Source organism: Genypterus blacodes, unplaced genomic scaffold (assembly GCF_046128005.1).
Source record: "Genypterus blacodes isolate CSIRO-AG114 ecotype Tasmania unplaced genomic scaffold, CSIRO-AGI_Gbla_v1 ptg000215l_1, whole genome shotgun sequence".
Classification (NCBI taxonomy): Eukaryota; Metazoa; Chordata; class Actinopteri; order Ophidiiformes; family Ophidiidae; genus Genypterus; species Genypterus blacodes.
In genome coordinates, this window is record NW_027467014.1 from 1,165,650 (window position 1) to 1,183,176 (window position 17,527).

At 45.7% G+C, this 17,527-nt stretch overlaps 2 protein-coding genes across 3 annotated transcripts in view; one reads left to right on the plus strand and one right to left on the minus strand.

Annotated features, from left to right (window-relative positions):
- Window positions 1-1,081: 1,081 nt before the first annotated feature.
- Window positions 1,082-6,511, plus strand: mpl (MPL proto-oncogene, thrombopoietin receptor). The gene is made up of 12 exons (XM_076170208.1): window positions 1,082-1,326; window positions 2,032-2,152; window positions 2,265-2,437; window positions 2,530-2,687; window positions 2,934-3,084; window positions 3,214-3,325; window positions 3,423-3,589; window positions 4,053-4,195; window positions 4,356-4,515; window positions 4,597-4,678; window positions 4,776-4,863; window positions 5,223-6,511. The coding sequence occupies exons 1-12, from the start codon at window positions 1,215-1,217 to the stop codon at window positions 5,685-5,687; spliced, it is 1,932 nt and encodes a 643-aa protein (XP_076026323.1). The 5' UTR covers window positions 1,082-1,214; the 3' UTR covers window positions 5,688-6,511.
- A 309-nt stretch (window positions 6,512-6,820) lies between these two features.
- The window catches only part of ddah1 (dimethylarginine dimethylaminohydrolase 1), a 60,171-nt gene continuing 49,464 nt past the window's right edge, over window positions 6,821-17,527 (minus strand). For both annotated transcript variants that reach the window (XM_076170213.1, XM_076170212.1), the window contains exons 6-7: window positions 13,132-13,275; window positions 6,821-9,165 (exon numbers count right to left, since the gene is read on the minus strand). In XM_076170213.1, coding sequence (XP_076026328.1) covers window positions 9,049-9,165; window positions 13,132-13,275 — 261 coding nt within the window. In that variant the 3' untranslated portion in view covers window positions 6,821-9,048. The remainder of the gene's footprint in view (window positions 9,166-13,131; window positions 13,276-17,527) is intronic.

Below are 17,527 nucleotides of genomic sequence, written 5' to 3' on the forward strand. Positions count from 1 at the left end.
TGATCTGTCAACTGAGTTTCCTCCACGAAACGACCACAAGCACAGAAGTGACTGACACACACACACACACACACACACACACACACACACACACACACACACACACACACACACACACACACACACACACACACACACACACACACACACACACACACACACACACAGACACACACACTGTCGCCATAAAGAAAGACTTCAGTTAATCCTCATGGATCGGCACACTTGATGAGACACATTTGCGGTCATGTGTTGTTCCGTCTTTCTTTCCTTCGCAGTGAACACACAGGCCTCAAATCTGGAAACTCAGTTTGCTCGTTTGTTTCTTTTATATAAACGATCCCGGAGGCCAAATGGCTCATCCGATACCGTCGTCTTTCCAGGGGTCATGGAAACCTTCTGCCATTTCTCAAAGTGAGAGACGAAATGTACTCTAGGTAACTGGATCAACTCTGCGTGCGCCTCCAGAAAGTCTTGAAACGACACCGGGTCGAGTCAGAAACAGGAAAAGAGATTTCGAGGAAATAACATGATTATTAACTCAACTTTCAAAACAGCCACAGGGAAAGAACCTTGAGTGCCAACCAATGTTTGGATAGAGATCTGATCAGACTGTGGTGAGCTCGCAGGTCTCAGTGTCGCTCTGCCCCACGTTCTTATCTGAACGTGGCAAACGCCTCAAATTGAAGATTCGGTTTCTAGAGATTTCACATGTTGATCAAACCGAATCAAACCCAAAGATGTTTGACCTTTATCATATGACCCCCAGGACGGACATGCCTCCATAGTCACACTGATTTAGACGCTGTAGATCTCTAAAGGAGCTAAATGAGTTCACAAACCCAGAGTCAGAGATAAATCATGGGCGTTCATGAAACTCGATTGAGGAGTTTTATTTAAAGTAAAGGATTCAATTGTCAGCTGAAATACGGCAGGAAACAGAATGGACAGCCTCGTAAACTACAGGCGACACACAGCAGCTGAGTGTGTGAGCTGACAAGACGTCGGTCTCCTAAACGCCACACAAAACACACTTCCTGTCTAACACACTGTGAGCCGGCCCACTCTGCAGCGCTCACTCAAAACACACCGGCTCACTCACATCCATCCATAACTAGGGAACACACATACACCCACTCACACACACAGATACAGGCAATCGAGTGTTTTGTATAGTTGAAGCGCCATGACGGGTTGGAGTGTGTAACGCCTCCATGGATCTGACCTGCAGGTGGGAGATTCTTCTGATTGGTTTATGGATACGAGTCATGCGTCTCCCGGGGATCGTCTGCCAGGACGCAGAGGGACGTCAGCTGGCCAGGGAAGGTACTCACAGTTTGAGCCACCGTCACACACTCAGATAGGAAAAGATCAAGAAAGGTGGAATCTTATTTGGAAATTTCTCTAAACCGTTCTTGTTTTATTATTTAGAATTCTACTTTCTAGTTCACAGATAAAAAAAACATGCGATAAGGAATACAACACTTATTTCCAGGGTATCTCCCTCCGAATAAGTCAAAGTACAATCTGCTAATTTGAGGAAGCGACACATTTATGAACAGCAGGAAACCGAAAAATACAAATGAAACACTCCCATCTTGTTCAAATGTAGTTTTATCGTTTAATTATTATTGTGTTTAATCACTGAGACCATAAGTGGCAACAGAATGTGAGGGAAATAACTTGGAGCACATTAATGTTTATGATGTTAACTCCCCACTTGCCCTCTTGTGAGAAACGTTGTGTAGTGTTTATTACATTCTGGACATGTTTAATTTAACGGAATCGTAAAATGTGGTTTTATTTTGTTGTTGCATAAGGAGATGAGAGGGAGATTCACTGAGATGATAGCAATTGAGTGTGAGATGTTCCTGTTTATGTGGTGATATATGGGAGCAACTCGTGTTTATAACATTTTTACATTGACGAGCCTTTAACAAAATCACTTTTCCACACATTATAACATCTGGTGCTTTAGTTAAATATCATTTCTCTGGGTTTCTGTCACGTGTGTTTGTGTTTGTGGAGCAGATGTTTTGCTCCTGAAGGACGAGGACGATCCAAAATGTTTCAGCCGCACAGAAGACGACCTCACCTGCTTCTTTGAGACGCCAGACAACCATACGTATGAGCTCATCTATCACACTCATGAGTGAGTCAGACACACACACGAACATCATCAATGATCAGGAAACTCAACACCTACAACTGTTCCAACTCTAAGACTCCCATTTTCTATCCTTTCTGTCACGCCTGTGGAGCAGCCGAACCCAAAGCTGTGCCATGTGGGTCCAGAGGACAGATGAGGGGACGTTCCTCCACGTCTGCTACTTCCCTGAATCTGACATCTTCTTGTTTGCCGCCACACACATTGAAGTGGTGGATTCTCGCAGTGACACCACCCTCTACCAACGCAACGTCTTCGTGGAAGATCAGGGTGAGGCTTTCACTTTGACTCTGAGATAAGAGGTCTATCCTGGACAAAATCACTCAATTCCAACTCACGTTTCCTGTCTTCTCTGGTTGTAGTTCTCCTGGATCGTCCCGTCAACGTGTCTTTACGTCACACGGGCGAGGCGGCACAGCTGCACGTGACCTGGTACACACACGGAGCAAAACGATGGGAAAACACAGTGTCCTACAGGATATGGTACTCGTCCAAGCTGCTGGGAGAGAAGACATTGGAGGTACTTTCTCCACCTGCGAGGGCGAGGCACTTTACCCCACCCACCTCTAACTTTCAAGATCTAGAATCAGTGACAGAAATCACCTGTGTGGGTGTGCAGAGTCTTTAAAAATGTCTGAAATCCTCCTTGATATGCTCCAAGATACAGTATCTTGGTATCAAAACCTAAACGTGAGCTGTGATACAACAACATGAGTGAAAACACTTGATTTCAGAGTCAAATCTGCAGTGTTTGTGATTTGTGTAGGGAAAGGGAATGCAAGCCCACAAGCTGGTCTCTCTGGTACCTGGTGAGGAGGTTCAGGTCCAGGTCCAAGTCAAGCACAGCTTCAGTGAGGAGGCAGGACACTGGAGCCACTGGTCCGACCCAGTGCTCGCCACGGTTCCACAAAGCGCAGGTGAGCCAGAGGTCTGAAGAGGGCCGGCCCAGGCGTGTTCGAGATGGCTCCTTGTCCCAGAGGACACGCCCACACACACCCTGCAGCTTCATCCACCTCAGGTTTAATGAGAAACCTCTTCTTTTCTAGATGATATCTCCCTGATTTGTTACACCTCTCACCTCCAAAACATCACCTGTCAGTGGGACGGAAACAAATACGAGGCGTTAACCTACACGCTGTTCTACAAGACGGATGTCAGGTAGCACCAGATTGCTTTGTTCACGAGGTCCACATCTCTTCATTCTCTGTACGACTCGGCAGTTCACAATGTTTGCTGTGATTTAATCCTTCAACAGCAAAGCTTCGGGTTGGACAGAATGTCAGCCTGACTGGAAGTGGACTGACCTGTGCCGTTTCCATGGGGATGAGTCCAGGCTAATGCGGGTCAAGCTGGTGGAGGCTTCAGCTCCTGCACCGCTAAGCAGGACCTTCTACTCTGAGCCTTTCAATCTCAACAGCAGCAGTGAGTGATGTTGTTTGGTCCTTCTCTGTCTCTCCTGTTGGTGTCTTCACAGAGGACAGAGGACAGTGGACGTTTCAGAACAGAGAGAAGAAGGAGAAACAACAGCAGCAAAGTAGCTTCAGTCTGTTATCTGTCAGCAGCAGATGAGGTGGATAGATGCAGGAAGTCAGATCTCTAAGCAACATATTTTCCTGTATTACTTTACTTTCTTACTTTCATTACATCGTCATGACATCAAAACTGGTCAACATAGCAATGTAATGTAAAATTCTAATCCAATAACTTCTTTCCAGTGATTCCCTGTGAGGTCATTAGCTCATCCAGGCAGCTCAAGAGAGAAAGTCAGCAAAGTTCACTGATCAGCCCTTTAACTTGTACAGCTTTACATCTTGATTGTGGCGGTTATCTGCCTTAATCTAATCACCAAATGTGTTTGCCCGCGCGTGTGTGTGTGTGTTTCCAGTCAAGCCACCCCCACCGGGTCACGTGAGAGCAGCGGTGCACAGGGAGAAGCTGTGCCTGGCATGGGAGGCTCCTCTCCAGGCTCTGCTGGCTCACCTGCAGTACGAACTGGGCTACCAGGGCAGAGAGGACGGAGCCTGGATGGTGAGGCCACGCCTGCAGGGTCATCAATGATGGGGATATAAGGATTTTAATGGTTTAAATAATACAAATATAGTCAGTTGTATACTTGGAAGTCTTGGCAATGAGACCACAGTCAAGCTCTTGGACAGACTTGTGTCCTCATTCATTATTCCGTCCTCAGACTTTGTCCCTAAAGGGTCCAGAGACGGAGGCGTGTCTGGAGCTTCCAACAGGAAGCCGGTACAGGGCAAAGGTCAGGGCCAAACCAAACGGGTCCGTCTACTCGGGTCACTGGAGCGAGTGGTCACATGTCCTGAGTGGAGACGTCCCTGCTGACATCGGTGAGCTTCAGTTAATAATCCCTGAAGGAGCGTTAAATGTAATCAATTAATGATAATGAACCATAATAAATGATTTTCCAGGCGCCTTGCTTATCCTGTTTATTCCTGTGGTGATGCTGATCCTGGCCATTGCCCTGATCTCACTGTTTCCAACGTACCTCAGGTGAATAAAGTGATTACGACATGAAATTGAAACTGATGCCAAGCAGAAGTTGAGCATGCATAGATTTTTGTGTGTGTGTTATTTTGTGTTTTCACAGGAAGCTCAAGCTGCATCTTTGGCCACCGGTGCCAAACCTTGATAAGGTCTTGCAAAGCTTCCTGACAGACTTCAGCAGACAGAGATGGGTATGATTCATCTACACACTACATTAGATTTGCATTGAATCCGGGCTGTTTTGGCTGAAAAGAATAGAGTCTCTCCCCGACTACAGCCACACAATGGGTTCAGACATTAGAATAAAGGAAATGGAAGGAAGAAAATAAGCAGATGAGTTGTTGTAGTGTATGTGTGAAGAGTGTAGAGTGTGTGGCTTACATTCAATTCTAGCATCCTTGAATGTTTTTCAGTAGTGGTGACTTCTGTATCTTTCAGCTGAGTCACATAATCAGACATTTAGAGCCATTACACATTTCCTGGACTTCACTAACATAACGCTGTGTGTTAGAAACATGTTGTACTCATCTGCGTTGTGATCACACTCCAGGACCCCTCCAGCACGGTGAAGCAGTGCCCCGAGGAAACGACAACAGTGGTGGAGGTCACGTCTGAGGCCGAGGCTCCGGGGCCGGGGAAGCCCCAGCACGGCTCCAGCCAGCAACTGCCAGAGGACGGCGGCAGGGAACAGGTGGACGGAAGCGTGGGGGTCCAACCTGAGGTCCATCCGGACTACGTGATTCTAAACAAAGACAGGGTCGTCCTCTGTCCTGAAGAAAACACGTACGTCTATGAGGAGGATGGAGACGGAGGAGACCAGGAGATGAGGGCTGAGCTTCTGCAGGCGACGGCTCGCTCTTCCTGCTCTGACGATTCAGCCGGTATCCCATCATGCCCGTGCAGCGACTTCCTCAACCAGTCCTACTCGCCTCTGGCTGAGCCCGTGGACAGACGGGACGGTGAGGACTCTGCGGCCCAGGACACAGGAAACCTCTATACCGACTTCCCACCATAGAAAGCTGCTGTATAATAACCACATCTATTCTGTAGATACTGTCCGCCTGTACTGCATCAGGGCTCTGGCAGAGGAACTCAATTAAAGTGTCATAGTTCATTGATTGAAGATAACATTCATCAGTTATTTATCGCTGTCATCTTTTACATCTTTGATTGTTTTATATCTATTATATTATATTTCTTTCATAATTACCTGTTTGTTCTGTCGAGATGCCTTTTGTACTTTTGTTCTCTCATCTTTAAGTATTTTTTATTTTGGCTGATAAAGTTGAAATCATAATGAATCAATGAATATCAACTAGAAATGCATCTCCTGGAGAAAATGCACCCTGAGGCCTGCTCTAATAATTTGAAGCTGACGATTGTTTATAAACAGGTTCAGCCTTTAAAGCAGAGACACAGAGCTGAGTCAGTCTGTAGGCAAAGTACTGGAAACGGTTTCTTGAGCTCTGAGGTTGCAGTGCATTTCTGTCCACTAGAGGGCGGTAAATCACAGAGTACTACAGTGAGAGTGCTGCTTTTCTGTCCCCAGTGTTTTGATCTCTTAACTTTACCCAAAAACGAATTTTGTGTGAACTTATTGCATCTTTAAATGTTGTTAACAGTCTAGTCTCATTCATTCTCTGCCTGGGAAGTGAGTTACAACTGCCAAGTCAGTTTTTGTTGTAAATATGTCATTCAAAATGCTGTATTAAAAAAACATTTCCTTTTTTTTTCGATAAGCGAAAATTAGCTTATAGATTATCATGCTTTAATAAGCATTTCACATTATTTTCAAAAATAAATACATACTGTACATTGAACAACAGACCTTGTTTGTGGCTTTCATTCTTCCTCACTAGGTGGCAGTATAGCACCAGCACTTCCTCTCTAAGGCAACGCCAGTTCAGACATTTGCCCAGGTTCAGTTTTCTGTTTCACCACCTTGATTCTGAGGCTAATTCTGCTAAATCCTTTGCCAAAAACTATGAATTAAAACTACCTCAGAGCGCCTGTGCTACATGTGTACTTTGGAGAAAACACACAGGACAGCTTAATGCTCGGTGTTACTTTATTACACAAAGTAGACGAAAAGATCAAATTAAGGCGTAGAATCAAAAACATCAATCACAGCTTTTTATGGAAACAGAGAGACCTGAGCTGGAACTCAGGCAATCATAACATCGAGATTACTGGGAAAGTAAAAACCAGGGTGCAATTATCGGCCTGACAGTCATACATGTGAACGCGTACCGGCTATAAGAAGGACAGCTATGATGAATCCAAGGCGTGGGAGCGGTGGGAAGTGGTTATAGCGTCTACGATGCTGCATGATGAGACCATAATGTTAGACAAATATCCCCCCCCCCCCCCCCCCGTGTACAACTGCTGCTGCTGCTGTTGTCTCTGTTGTGTGGGAATCAGAGCTGGACTGGCTGCAGCTATGCTATCACCATGCATGAAGCCAACCACTTCCTATAAAACACAACACCAATGTCACACACTCACAGCAGGCCGTCCCAGTCCCTCGCCAGACTGTGTGATATCATGGCCATAAATTACCCCAGAATCGCCTATGAGGCAATATCAGGGGGCCGGGGAGGGAGAGGGATAGAGAGAGAGAGAGGGATAGAGAGAGAGAGACGCAGGGAGAAAGACAGACAAAGTGTAAGCGAGTCAGTGTTTACTGGCGTACAAGCTTCTCCTCCCAGAAGGAATTCTTTCCATGTTTCATCACTGCCCGCTTGCCTGTACGCAAACGTCTACAGGGGGAGGCTGAATCACCTCCTGATGTCATTTCCTTAACTTTCACTTGCAATCACACTGAGAAACAACACTGTTTAAGATGTGATGGGCGTCAACACGCACAATATATATACTGTATGTATGTGTGCGCGGAGGGATGTTGTGATTGGCGCACACAGGCCTCCAACACAAACGCAACACGGCCACAGACACACACACACAGCTCGACGTCATTCAAAGAGGACATGTCAGATTACTGTTGTTCCCTTATTTCTATCCTGTATATAATCTGGAGTGTGGGTTAGAAATGCATCCAGTTAGACAAAGGGCCTTAAAGAGACAGTACCTAACAAAATAAGGAGGCCAGTTTTCATTCAGTGTGTTGTGTTAAATCGTATTTAAAGTTTCTGCAGCCAGTTATTAATGCAAACACATAAGGAAATCCAGTGTATTAAGAGCGTTCAGCACATCCAGCTAGGAGGAGGAGTTCCAGTGGTTCTCAAACTGAGGTAATATGGCAACAACAGCGGTTAAGTCTGTAGTTCTAAAGAACATTAAAAAGGAGCAGAGGTGTTATGTTGGTAAGAATGAAAGGTTAAAGGTAAACATAGTGGCGAGCCCACCTGAATCAATACAGACGCTGAACTGGACGGGATGCAGAGATCCAGACATACGGTCGCCGTCTGATCAGTTTGCCTCCACTAATGAGGACGTTTGGTTAAAAATTTTGATTATTAAGTTCTTCCAGTATTAATCAATCACATAAACATGAGCAATAAGAATACAAAAACAACACTTTCCAGCAAACTCCAGTAGGGAATAAAATTGGACGTAAAACCAGTATAACAGCAGCTTTGGAAAGTCTGCTCTCATTCAACAGGTTTGTCTTTTTCCACACATGATTCTCGGAGGTGTGGATTACAAAAGGAAATAGCCAAACACAGGAAAATCTGTTAAATGTCTCCACATAAATTGTCACTCGTGAACATCGTAGAAGCACGTGTTAGTGGTGTACGCCGCAATTAATCAGAGTTCAGCAGTTCAGCAGGCTTCTTAATGAATTCTAATCCAGCAAAAACTCAGATTGATTTCCCCGTATAGTAGGTTCATCTCCAGCTCAGCAGGGGGTCTGTACAGGTACAGTTGGTTAAAAGGAGGCGATACTCCGCCATTAGTTACATTTGTAAATAACAAGCCTGTTGTAAAGCTGCAAAAACTCTAACTACAAAACAAATAATGGTTCAAATTTGATGTGGTTCTCTTCTCTTACTTCAACATTTTACACAGAGTATAGTCAAGTAATTATTGTAACTACGCCTTGTTTCCCACATGATCGCAGCATCAAAATCTCCATTCTTTCACTAAAACTGTAAAATTATACACAAAATTAAGTTTTGTCAACTTTGCCCTTCTTATCATGTGAGCTTCATGAGCTATTTCAGTGTGAATCGAGTGTGTTTGGGGTGGAAACAGGTAGTGTTAGTCACTGCTCCTAAATGTATATACTGTATTTATTCTTTTCCCATTCGCAAAATCAAACTGGCCTGTCTCACCCCGAAGCAGCGATGGGAAACTTCAGGATTGAAGCGGGCAGAAACGGGCTCGGTGTTGTCGGAACCCCGGACTGAGCGCGCTCAGACGTTGGCCCTCTTGTTGATGAGGACCGAGCAGCATGTGAGGGCGCCGTCCACTTTTACCTTCTCCGCGTTGGAGACGGGGATCAACATATAGTCCTTCAGCTTCTCAAACATCTGCAGGACACACAGGCAAGAGCCGCCGTTAGATCTCAGACATCATGTGTGTGTGTGTGTGTGTATGTGTGTTTTTACTGGTTTGCATTTTTTCCCCTGCACATTTATTATTTCACATTCCAAAATTGTTTCGACGGTTTATGTAGGTCCAAGCATTTCCGAAGTAACCTCATAAACGCTCTGTGTTTCCAAAGGGAAAATGGTTGCGTAAAGCCACCGTGTAGCTTCAGCTCTGGACCAAACTCAACAAAACATCAGCCTATATGTTATTGGAAGACATTCTTAGAGCTATGACACATTCAGAAAAATCAAAACCCTTTTCCGTTTACATTAAAGGGAAAGAATAATCATACAAAAAAGCAAACACTGACCAGCACCTAAAGTTGTCTAGGAAAAGGCCGAGCTCCGCTCAGCTGACAGCACGTAGATTGGAAGGGAAAGCCTATTATGCAACACTTAACTCTGTTTACTCTTGTTGTCAGCTTGTGATGTGTGATAGAAAAGCTCTGCGGGGCCATGCAAACACGCAACATGCGAAGGAAGAGCTCCTCGTCTCCCGGCAGTGTATAAAAAAGTGGGAGTGAGAACTATTACAACATTCCCCAAAGACCCTCGTAAAGCAATGTGTCACCCCGTGGAGCTTTTCCAGAAGAAAACCGGCGTTTTCCGACCACACTTCCAAACCCGAGATATTTTTCTCTCTAAACTCTCGCTTCGACCCCGCTGTGATACAGAGCCGGGCCTCGCGGCAGCACAGCCACAGGGAGCAACTCCACAGATTCTTCCCCCATGATGCAACGGGGCTGACGGTGATCAAATCGCCATAAAACCGCTTCTGACCGCTTCTTCTTTCACGTGGGGGGCAGTGTGATCACGTCGGGCGCCGAAGAGCTCAGCAGCAACGCGTGAAGCTTTAACGTAAACAAGGAGCCAAGTTTGAACCAAACTCTTCCTCAAACCTCCACACAGTATACGATCTATAGGAAGAGTCACAAACTCCTCAGTGATCTGCTCTCAGCATTTATCTAATAGGGAGAAACGAGGGCAAACTGTAATCAGGTTATTGATCACAAGGCTGCAGTAAAAAAAACGCTGCCTTCAGGTGCTTGTTGTAATTCACAATTCACAAGTAGCTAGAAAATTATTAGTGAAGTAAAAATGGGTTTCCTGAAGAAAATGCCCTTTGATTGCAGCTGCTGAAAGGTTTTGCCGAATGCTGAAGAAGAGGCGGAGAGAATGAAGCCTGAAGGTCTGAAGCTGCCTGAATGGTTTCGGAACTGAAAGGATGAAGAAGTTATAAGCAGTTTGAGTGACAGCTAAAGCTCAAATCCTTTGAAGCTGCAGATTGTTTATAAACAACAGGTGAGGCCTTTTAAGCAAAGACTGGGCAGCATTTATGCCTGAACACCACATGTGGAACAACTGGCTCTCATGCAACAACTGGAACTGCTATCTGGAAACGGATTGGACAGTAAGAAGCAGGAGAACTTCCTGAAGGTAGAGATGTATTAGAGTCCAAAAAGGCCAGGACAAAGAGCAGTGGTCACGATTTTGTCTGGAATTTGGCTCTTAAGTTACTTAACTTGAGGCATATACAAGGGTTGATTGATAAGTTCTGAGCCTGACAAACAAGGATGTGAGTGAGGGCTGTAATGTTTTTTTGAATTTCCTTAACCTTTGTTGGATTTGAAGTTTGGAGGACACCCAGCCTTCTTTCCTGATTTCATCCCCTCATACTTTCACCTCTTTCCCAAACAAAGACGGTACTGAATTCAGCGAGAACCCGTACGATATCAAACGATGATGTCATATCAGCTGTTGAGGCCTTTTTTTAGACAGCCAGGAAAACCAGAGTCTACAAAACTGTGGCCTGTGAGTCAGAGGGTCAAGTCGGGGAAAAGGTTTGCACGTTTACACAACTGCTGGATCAGTAAATCCCCCACTGTTTACTTCACCCCCCTCCTCTGGGTCTCTCTGTCTTTACCGCTCTCTCTTCTGCTCACTTCCAGCAGTGTTCTCATTACTCTGGTTGCAATGTGTGTGTGTGTGGTGGTGGTGGGGGGGGGGGGGTTGCTATATTTCACTGGGGCTTTTGTCTGCTCGGTTTCTTTGCTTGGTTCTCCTCACCTCGTCCTCTACACCACCACCACCGCACGCTAATAAGATGCCCTCCCCCCTCGCCAACCCTGCCAGTCCTCTCTCATGACCCCCCCGCCTTTGTTCATGTGGGTTTGTTATGTAAGTTCACAAGCGAGCTAAAAATAGACAAAAGATGAGGACGAGACGCCGTTTACAGCGGGGAAGCGGCAGGAGTCGTGCTGAGCGCCAGTAAATCTCTACATCTTACTGGAGAAGCGAGGAACATTTTCCCTCGGCAAACACGCAACACACTGCAGACAGACTGAACGCAGAACAAAAAGGCAACAAAACTATTATTGTTGTTTTCCTGGGCCTTTTATATCGGGATTTTTTTATACTTTTCTTGAAAATAGCATTCCTTAAACACAGGTTTGGGACTAAAAGTGAGTCCCAGGTGGATTTGTGTGGAGTCTGAATAGATTTGTTAACTCTGGGTAATGGAACAAACATACATTTCTCAAATACCAGTCCAAACGTCTAAATGAAAAGAATGAAGGTTCTGTACCGTCCACGGCCCATTGAAAGGCCCTCCTTTCCAAGCAGGAAGCACGGGATACACAAACAGACTTTATAATGCTTGAATTGAATTTCCTTTGTTGATCTTCCTGGAAAATACTGAGCCTCGGCAGTGGATGTAAATCCAAAGACGCATAATTTTGTAAATTCTTCCTTCTAAAAATAACTGGTGGAGGTTGGGGTTTTGACCACAGAGTACATTTTGAGGTCTGAACACTGTCTCTGCAGATTGTAGGCTGTTGGGTTCCGTCCCATGAGAATCAGGAGCTCCGTTTGGCACGTGGGGATGCGGAGTGACCCCAAAGCATCTAAATGACACAGCCTCTGCTCAGCCTGGCCAAACCCCAGCAGACGAGAGAGGGAATAACATGTCATTCACTGAGAGCTGCTGCGGGAAGTGATACTGAAGAGTCTACAAACGGCACAGAGACTTATTGGTGCAGAGGTGCAAAGTCAATGTATGCAAGTAGGCCAGCGTGCGTCTCCCAGAGCGTCGTTGTATAACTGATAATCCAGAGGAAAACATCGACTAAGTGAGCCAGCATACAGGTCAGGGTTAACCGAGGACACGTGCTCCTCGGGAAAGTTCTCATACGGCTCCCGAGGACAAACTGTTACATATTTCTCTGACACTTGTGTCTTCTTTTCGGAGCCTGAAATAGCGCCAACGTACCAACTGTGTTTCTAATTTTCCTATCAAACGGCAAGAAAATTGTTACTTTCATCGACACCGGTGGTCCTCCATCCTTCCTCCATCCTGCTGCAGTGTTTTTCCATCTTTCCCTGTTCTGCCCTGTGTGTTTAGCCGATGGAACGGCTCCCCATCAAGTGAGCACGACTGATGCAGGTAACCAGGTGTCGGCATAGGAAGGAGAGCCAGACTGAGATGCATTGATCAGACTTCGAATAGACTTATAGTTAGTTTACCTACCGTTTTATTAATTACCGCTAACGTGCTACAGAAAAGAGATTCAGCTGCAAAATTGTAAACCTTACAATGAAAGGAAAATGTATATGAAGAAGCTGCATGATGAATAAGCAAGTTGAAGGAGGAATAGTTCATGAGAAACCTGAGCAAGAGAAGCTTATAAGATAAAGATGGGAGGAATTATGACATTGCTTTTTAAGCTCCAGAAGCTACTGAGAAACCAAGGTGGTTCTCAGAAGAGCTCAGCCCTGGAACCAGCAATGGCACAACAGTGATGGAAAAGAGGTATCAGTGTTTCTTCAGTGCTCATTCACCTTGAAAGAGCATACGATAGGATTGGTGTGTGTGTGTGTGTGTGTGTGTGTGTGTGTTTAGCGCTGTACCTTAGCACTCTCTGGAAACTCCTCGGCTGTGCAGTGCAGAAGCACATGGCCCTTGCTGGGCAGGTTCATGTAGATGCAGTTGGCAGCGATGTCGTCAGGCACCGTCAGTTTGTCATAGCGATGGTCGCTCATCTGCTGCATGATCTACACACAGACACAGACACAGACAGACGGGTGAGACAGCCAGAAAGGACATCCAACTGGAGAAACAAGAGACCGTGCACGTCCACACGAGTCTGAGGGAGACAGACGAAACAAACAGGTATGCGGGCGATCAGACGTTTTGAGTCAGAAGCAAGGCAACCGCACCAGAGGCTGCACCAGATCCTGTTGCTGGCCAAACCACTTTCGGGGGCCTGGGGGGCCTTGATGAAGAACACAGGAGCAGACAGACATTCTTTCGGGGCAGATGTCATGTTATTTATGTAATCTGAAGGAGTAGAAGGTGGGACGGCCTGCAGGGGAAGAGGCTGAGAAGACGCCGGAGTTGCCAAGTGGAAGTCGGGCGGTGAGGATGTTATGACCAGAATGCAGGGCAGGTGCCTCTTAATGTTTATGAGCAGAACATCTGTGGACGTTTACCTCAGAGAAAAAGGGGAGGGGGAGGTGGAAACTGAGGAAAAATCAAAAGCTAGAACATTCAGGAGAGGTATTTTGAGAAGTGTGTGTCAGGCTGATCTGTCTCCATACTTTCTTCATTGCGTTGCTGTCTGCTCCCCTCATCTTATAAGATTCCCCTACACTCAGAAAATGCTTCCATCTCTTGGGTGTTTGACTTCCACCATTCAGGTTTGATGGGTATGTGATGAGTTTGTCAGTAAAGGGTTGTTTTCACATTCCTCTGCTGGAGAAGTTCTACCCAGGGTTTAGGGGAAGAACATACAAGAACTTTGTGAGGCATCAATAGTTCGAACTGTCCTGTAGTTTCACTCAGTACACACGCTAGCGTTAGCCGAGATACTGTACAGGTGCTGCTTGGCATTAAATTGTGTCGATGTTTGACATTGAGTCTTTTGGGGACAGACGAGTTCAGACGGTTATACACCAGATTAGCAAACACACTCCCATTCACACCTACAGACAATTTAGACTTCAATTTAGACCAATTCATCTAAAGGTGCTCGGGTTTGTCGGTGGGAGAGAACGCTGAGGAGAACCACGTAGACACAACCCATGACGTTCTTGCAGTGAAACAACAATCCCCGCGCTTGCCAGTCTGTCAAAACTCAGGATTGCGCTGCAGCCGAAATATGTGACATCTGCTCTCAGCCAGGAGGAGTTTGGAGGAAAGGTTGTGATTAAATGTGATGATACATGAAATGTGTGCGGTTTGTGTGCACATCAGGCCTCTGTGGTGCTGGAGGCGCTTTCAGTACACACAAACATTCTGTCCGCTGGAACACAGAGGACGTGCCCGTGCCATTCAGAAGAGGGAGATGAATCTTTTTTATTATTAATCATAAATTTATAGCTCAGGGTCAGCCGCTCACCCACTCACTCTAATTCTCACGTAATAGTAAAATAGAGACTTTGCATTTCCATCTCATGGAGTGAAAGCTTTTCTGTGTTCTGTGCCGGTGCCACAGGTGCTGGTTCATGAGGGAAATTTCTATAACTGCGTTTCTTTGGCATAAAAAGAAAAGGATGAATCGTGTGTTTACGAGCAGAAGCTTCATCGCTGTGCAACCTGCAGATATAGACTGACCGCATCCAAGGGAATCCAAGGAAACGCAAAGGCACAGCAACGTCTAAACAACATCGATCAAGGGAATTAATAAAAAAGGAAGTTGTGCATTACAAGAACGCATCATGTCTTTTGCTTATATTGGTCTTGACTGCTGACGTGAGTAAAACGTCTTCCCTGCCCTAGGTTTGACTTAATATGAAGTGTCCCGGGGGCCTTGGCAAAATGTGAGCGCCGGCTACAGGCAGCGAATTAGCAGCCAATGCAAACTGGCAATATAAATTCAATTTCATTAAATTTATAGGAACTGCCATGGCGATTTCTGTGAGAGCACGATCGCAGGGTGGAGCTCAGCAGAGTGTGTGTGAGTGTGTGAGTGTGTGTCTGTGTCTGTGTGCGTAAGTAGACCAGAAACGTTCCCATTCCCAGGTCACTTTTGGGCGTGTTACGTGATTGCAACGGCCCTAAATGAAAACACTGTCCATGTGCGTGACCGCCAACGCCGTCTCTCACACACAGGGGGATTAAGAGCGGTGGAGGGGAGAGTAAACTTTCACTCCACCAAAGATCACAGTTGTTGCTGCTGCTTCGGTCTCCCCCTCTAAAAGCTCTCACTCCCGTCTCTAAAACATCACATAGTCTCAGTAATAACAGCAAGAAAAACTATACGGGATGTAAGGAAAATGTCCGACCACAGGACCGCATCGTGTTTCATGTAAGGTTCTGATCCATGAAATGCAATTAAATCCCTGGAAAATCAACCTGGCTAAATCAACCGTCTCTGTGCTTCGTCAGTCCTCTCACTGTGAGACCAGACTATTGGCTCACTTATTTATTTTAACAACAGGAGAGAGTTTTTAATGGACACACATCTCAACTGCCTACGTACATTGGCGAGGAGAAAGGTTTGCGATTCCCTTTGGAAGAGTAACCTGCAGAAATCTATAGAGCTGCTCGTCTGTCATATATCAGGGAAACGGTGGAAAAGCAAAAACAGTGTTTCATAGGAGGACAAACAGAGCAAACCTGCACATCTCCTGCATGCTACAGATCATCTGGGTGATCCAAGGCGATGTCAGGGAGGCGGTTTACTAGAATTTGGTTTTGACGCGACCCAAAACACACACAGGATCATCTCAGAGGAGGGAAATTAACGTGTTGGAATGTCGAAGTCAAACGTTGAAATTTAACCCGACGGAAATGTTGGTTGATGATCCCAAACTTTTTGTCATGATGAATGGTCGAAAAGCCCTAATTGTTGTGCCAGTCTGACATTCCTGATCAGACCACAGTTGATGAATGAAATCCTGGTGAATCAAGGGAACAAATTCAATATTAAGGAAAACACTATCAGAACCTCTTAGTCCGAAAAAGACGGCAGCCTTCCCCGCAACTACAGCCTGAATGTCGGCCTCAGACACGCTAACAAATCTCACCACTTGTTTTCATAGCAACCAGAGGCTGAATGGAAGGAAGGATTTAATTTGCTGTTTGAATTGAAGAGCAGGCGCTCTTATTGGCTGGTCTGAATCCATTACTGTTCTGAAATCAACCATTTGAGTTTCTTCCATCCACTCTTATGAAGAACACAGGCGTGAGGCGTAGCAAAGCCATTTCTCTCTACAAACCCATTACATTACAATCTCACTGACCCACGATAACCCAAGAGTCGTCTCTCTCATCTCAAATTACAGGCATAGAAACGCTTGTGACTGAATCTACGTGTCGTCATGCATGAGGAGGGCAAGTCAGCAATTCTTATATCATCATCGACTCTCAGTGGCTTTGCTGAAATCAGTCCATCTGCCTGGGGTCATCTGATCCGTGGAGTCCAGATTGGGAGATCCCCTGCTGCCACTGAGGCCTCTGCACAGTCATCCTGGCACTCCACCAAGCATGGAGTTTCGTGGAGACGGTGGCTGAGATCCAGCTAATACACAAGAGTGGGAACTGGGCAGCAGAAGGAGCTCAGTCAGAGCAGATAAAACTAAATATTTACTGGAAGGTAATAAAATCCCTCCATCAGAAATGGCAAACTTCAGCAATTAACAACAACACAGCCAGATTACTGGATCTCATGTCTGCAACCATCATCCCTGCACTTTTGCTCCTGTTTTAAATATGTACAGTGGTCACTTTAGAGCCTCACTCTGAATCCTACAGGAGGCCGCTTCCAAATCCTGATGGGAAACAAGATTGAAATCATTTCCTGTTGGCGTTAAGTAAATATTTGTCATTTCTCCCCCCTCCACACACACACAAACACACACACGCGCATAGTTTGTTGCGTATGGACGGATTACTGCTGAGGACGAGTCGGGCGGGCGGGCGGAAGGAAGGGGAGAGGAGGACGCGGCACAGTTGTGCTTATTCTGGGAGAGATTCCACGCTGAAACACAAGTCGCATTCATTGCTGAGTGTTTTCTCATGATGTCAAGCTGATCAGTCAGCAGACATGAGCAACTCTTTCCCAGGCCCTCCATTGAGAGCCATGACTCGGTCACCTTCAATGACTTCTAGACAACATTCGGTCTGTTTCGCTAACTGGAACGCACACACAGGGCGTATTTACAGTGTGGATTTGCGAAAAAACCCTATCCCGAATGTGACCTTCACTACCTCCTCACATCATTTTCCAGAATTCTCCAGCGTGTAAACAACCTTGTGGGGAGCGGATCAAACCCCTTTACTGAGAGAAATGACCTCATGAAT

Bases quoted from the DNA above. Each gene is read 5' to 3' on its own strand.
- mpl (XM_076170208.1), top strand. From the start codon at position 1,215: ATGGATCTGACCTGCAGGTGGGAGATTCTTCTGATTGGTTTATGGATA. The intron at 3,590-4,052 runs GTGAGTGATGTT...GTGTGTTTCCAG, and splicing joins TTTCAATCTCAACAGCAGCA to TCAAGCCACCCCCACCGGGT. The intron at 4,516-4,596 runs GTGAGCTTCAGT...ATGATTTTCCAG, and splicing joins AGACGTCCCTGCTGACATCG to GCGCCTTGCTTATCCTGTTT.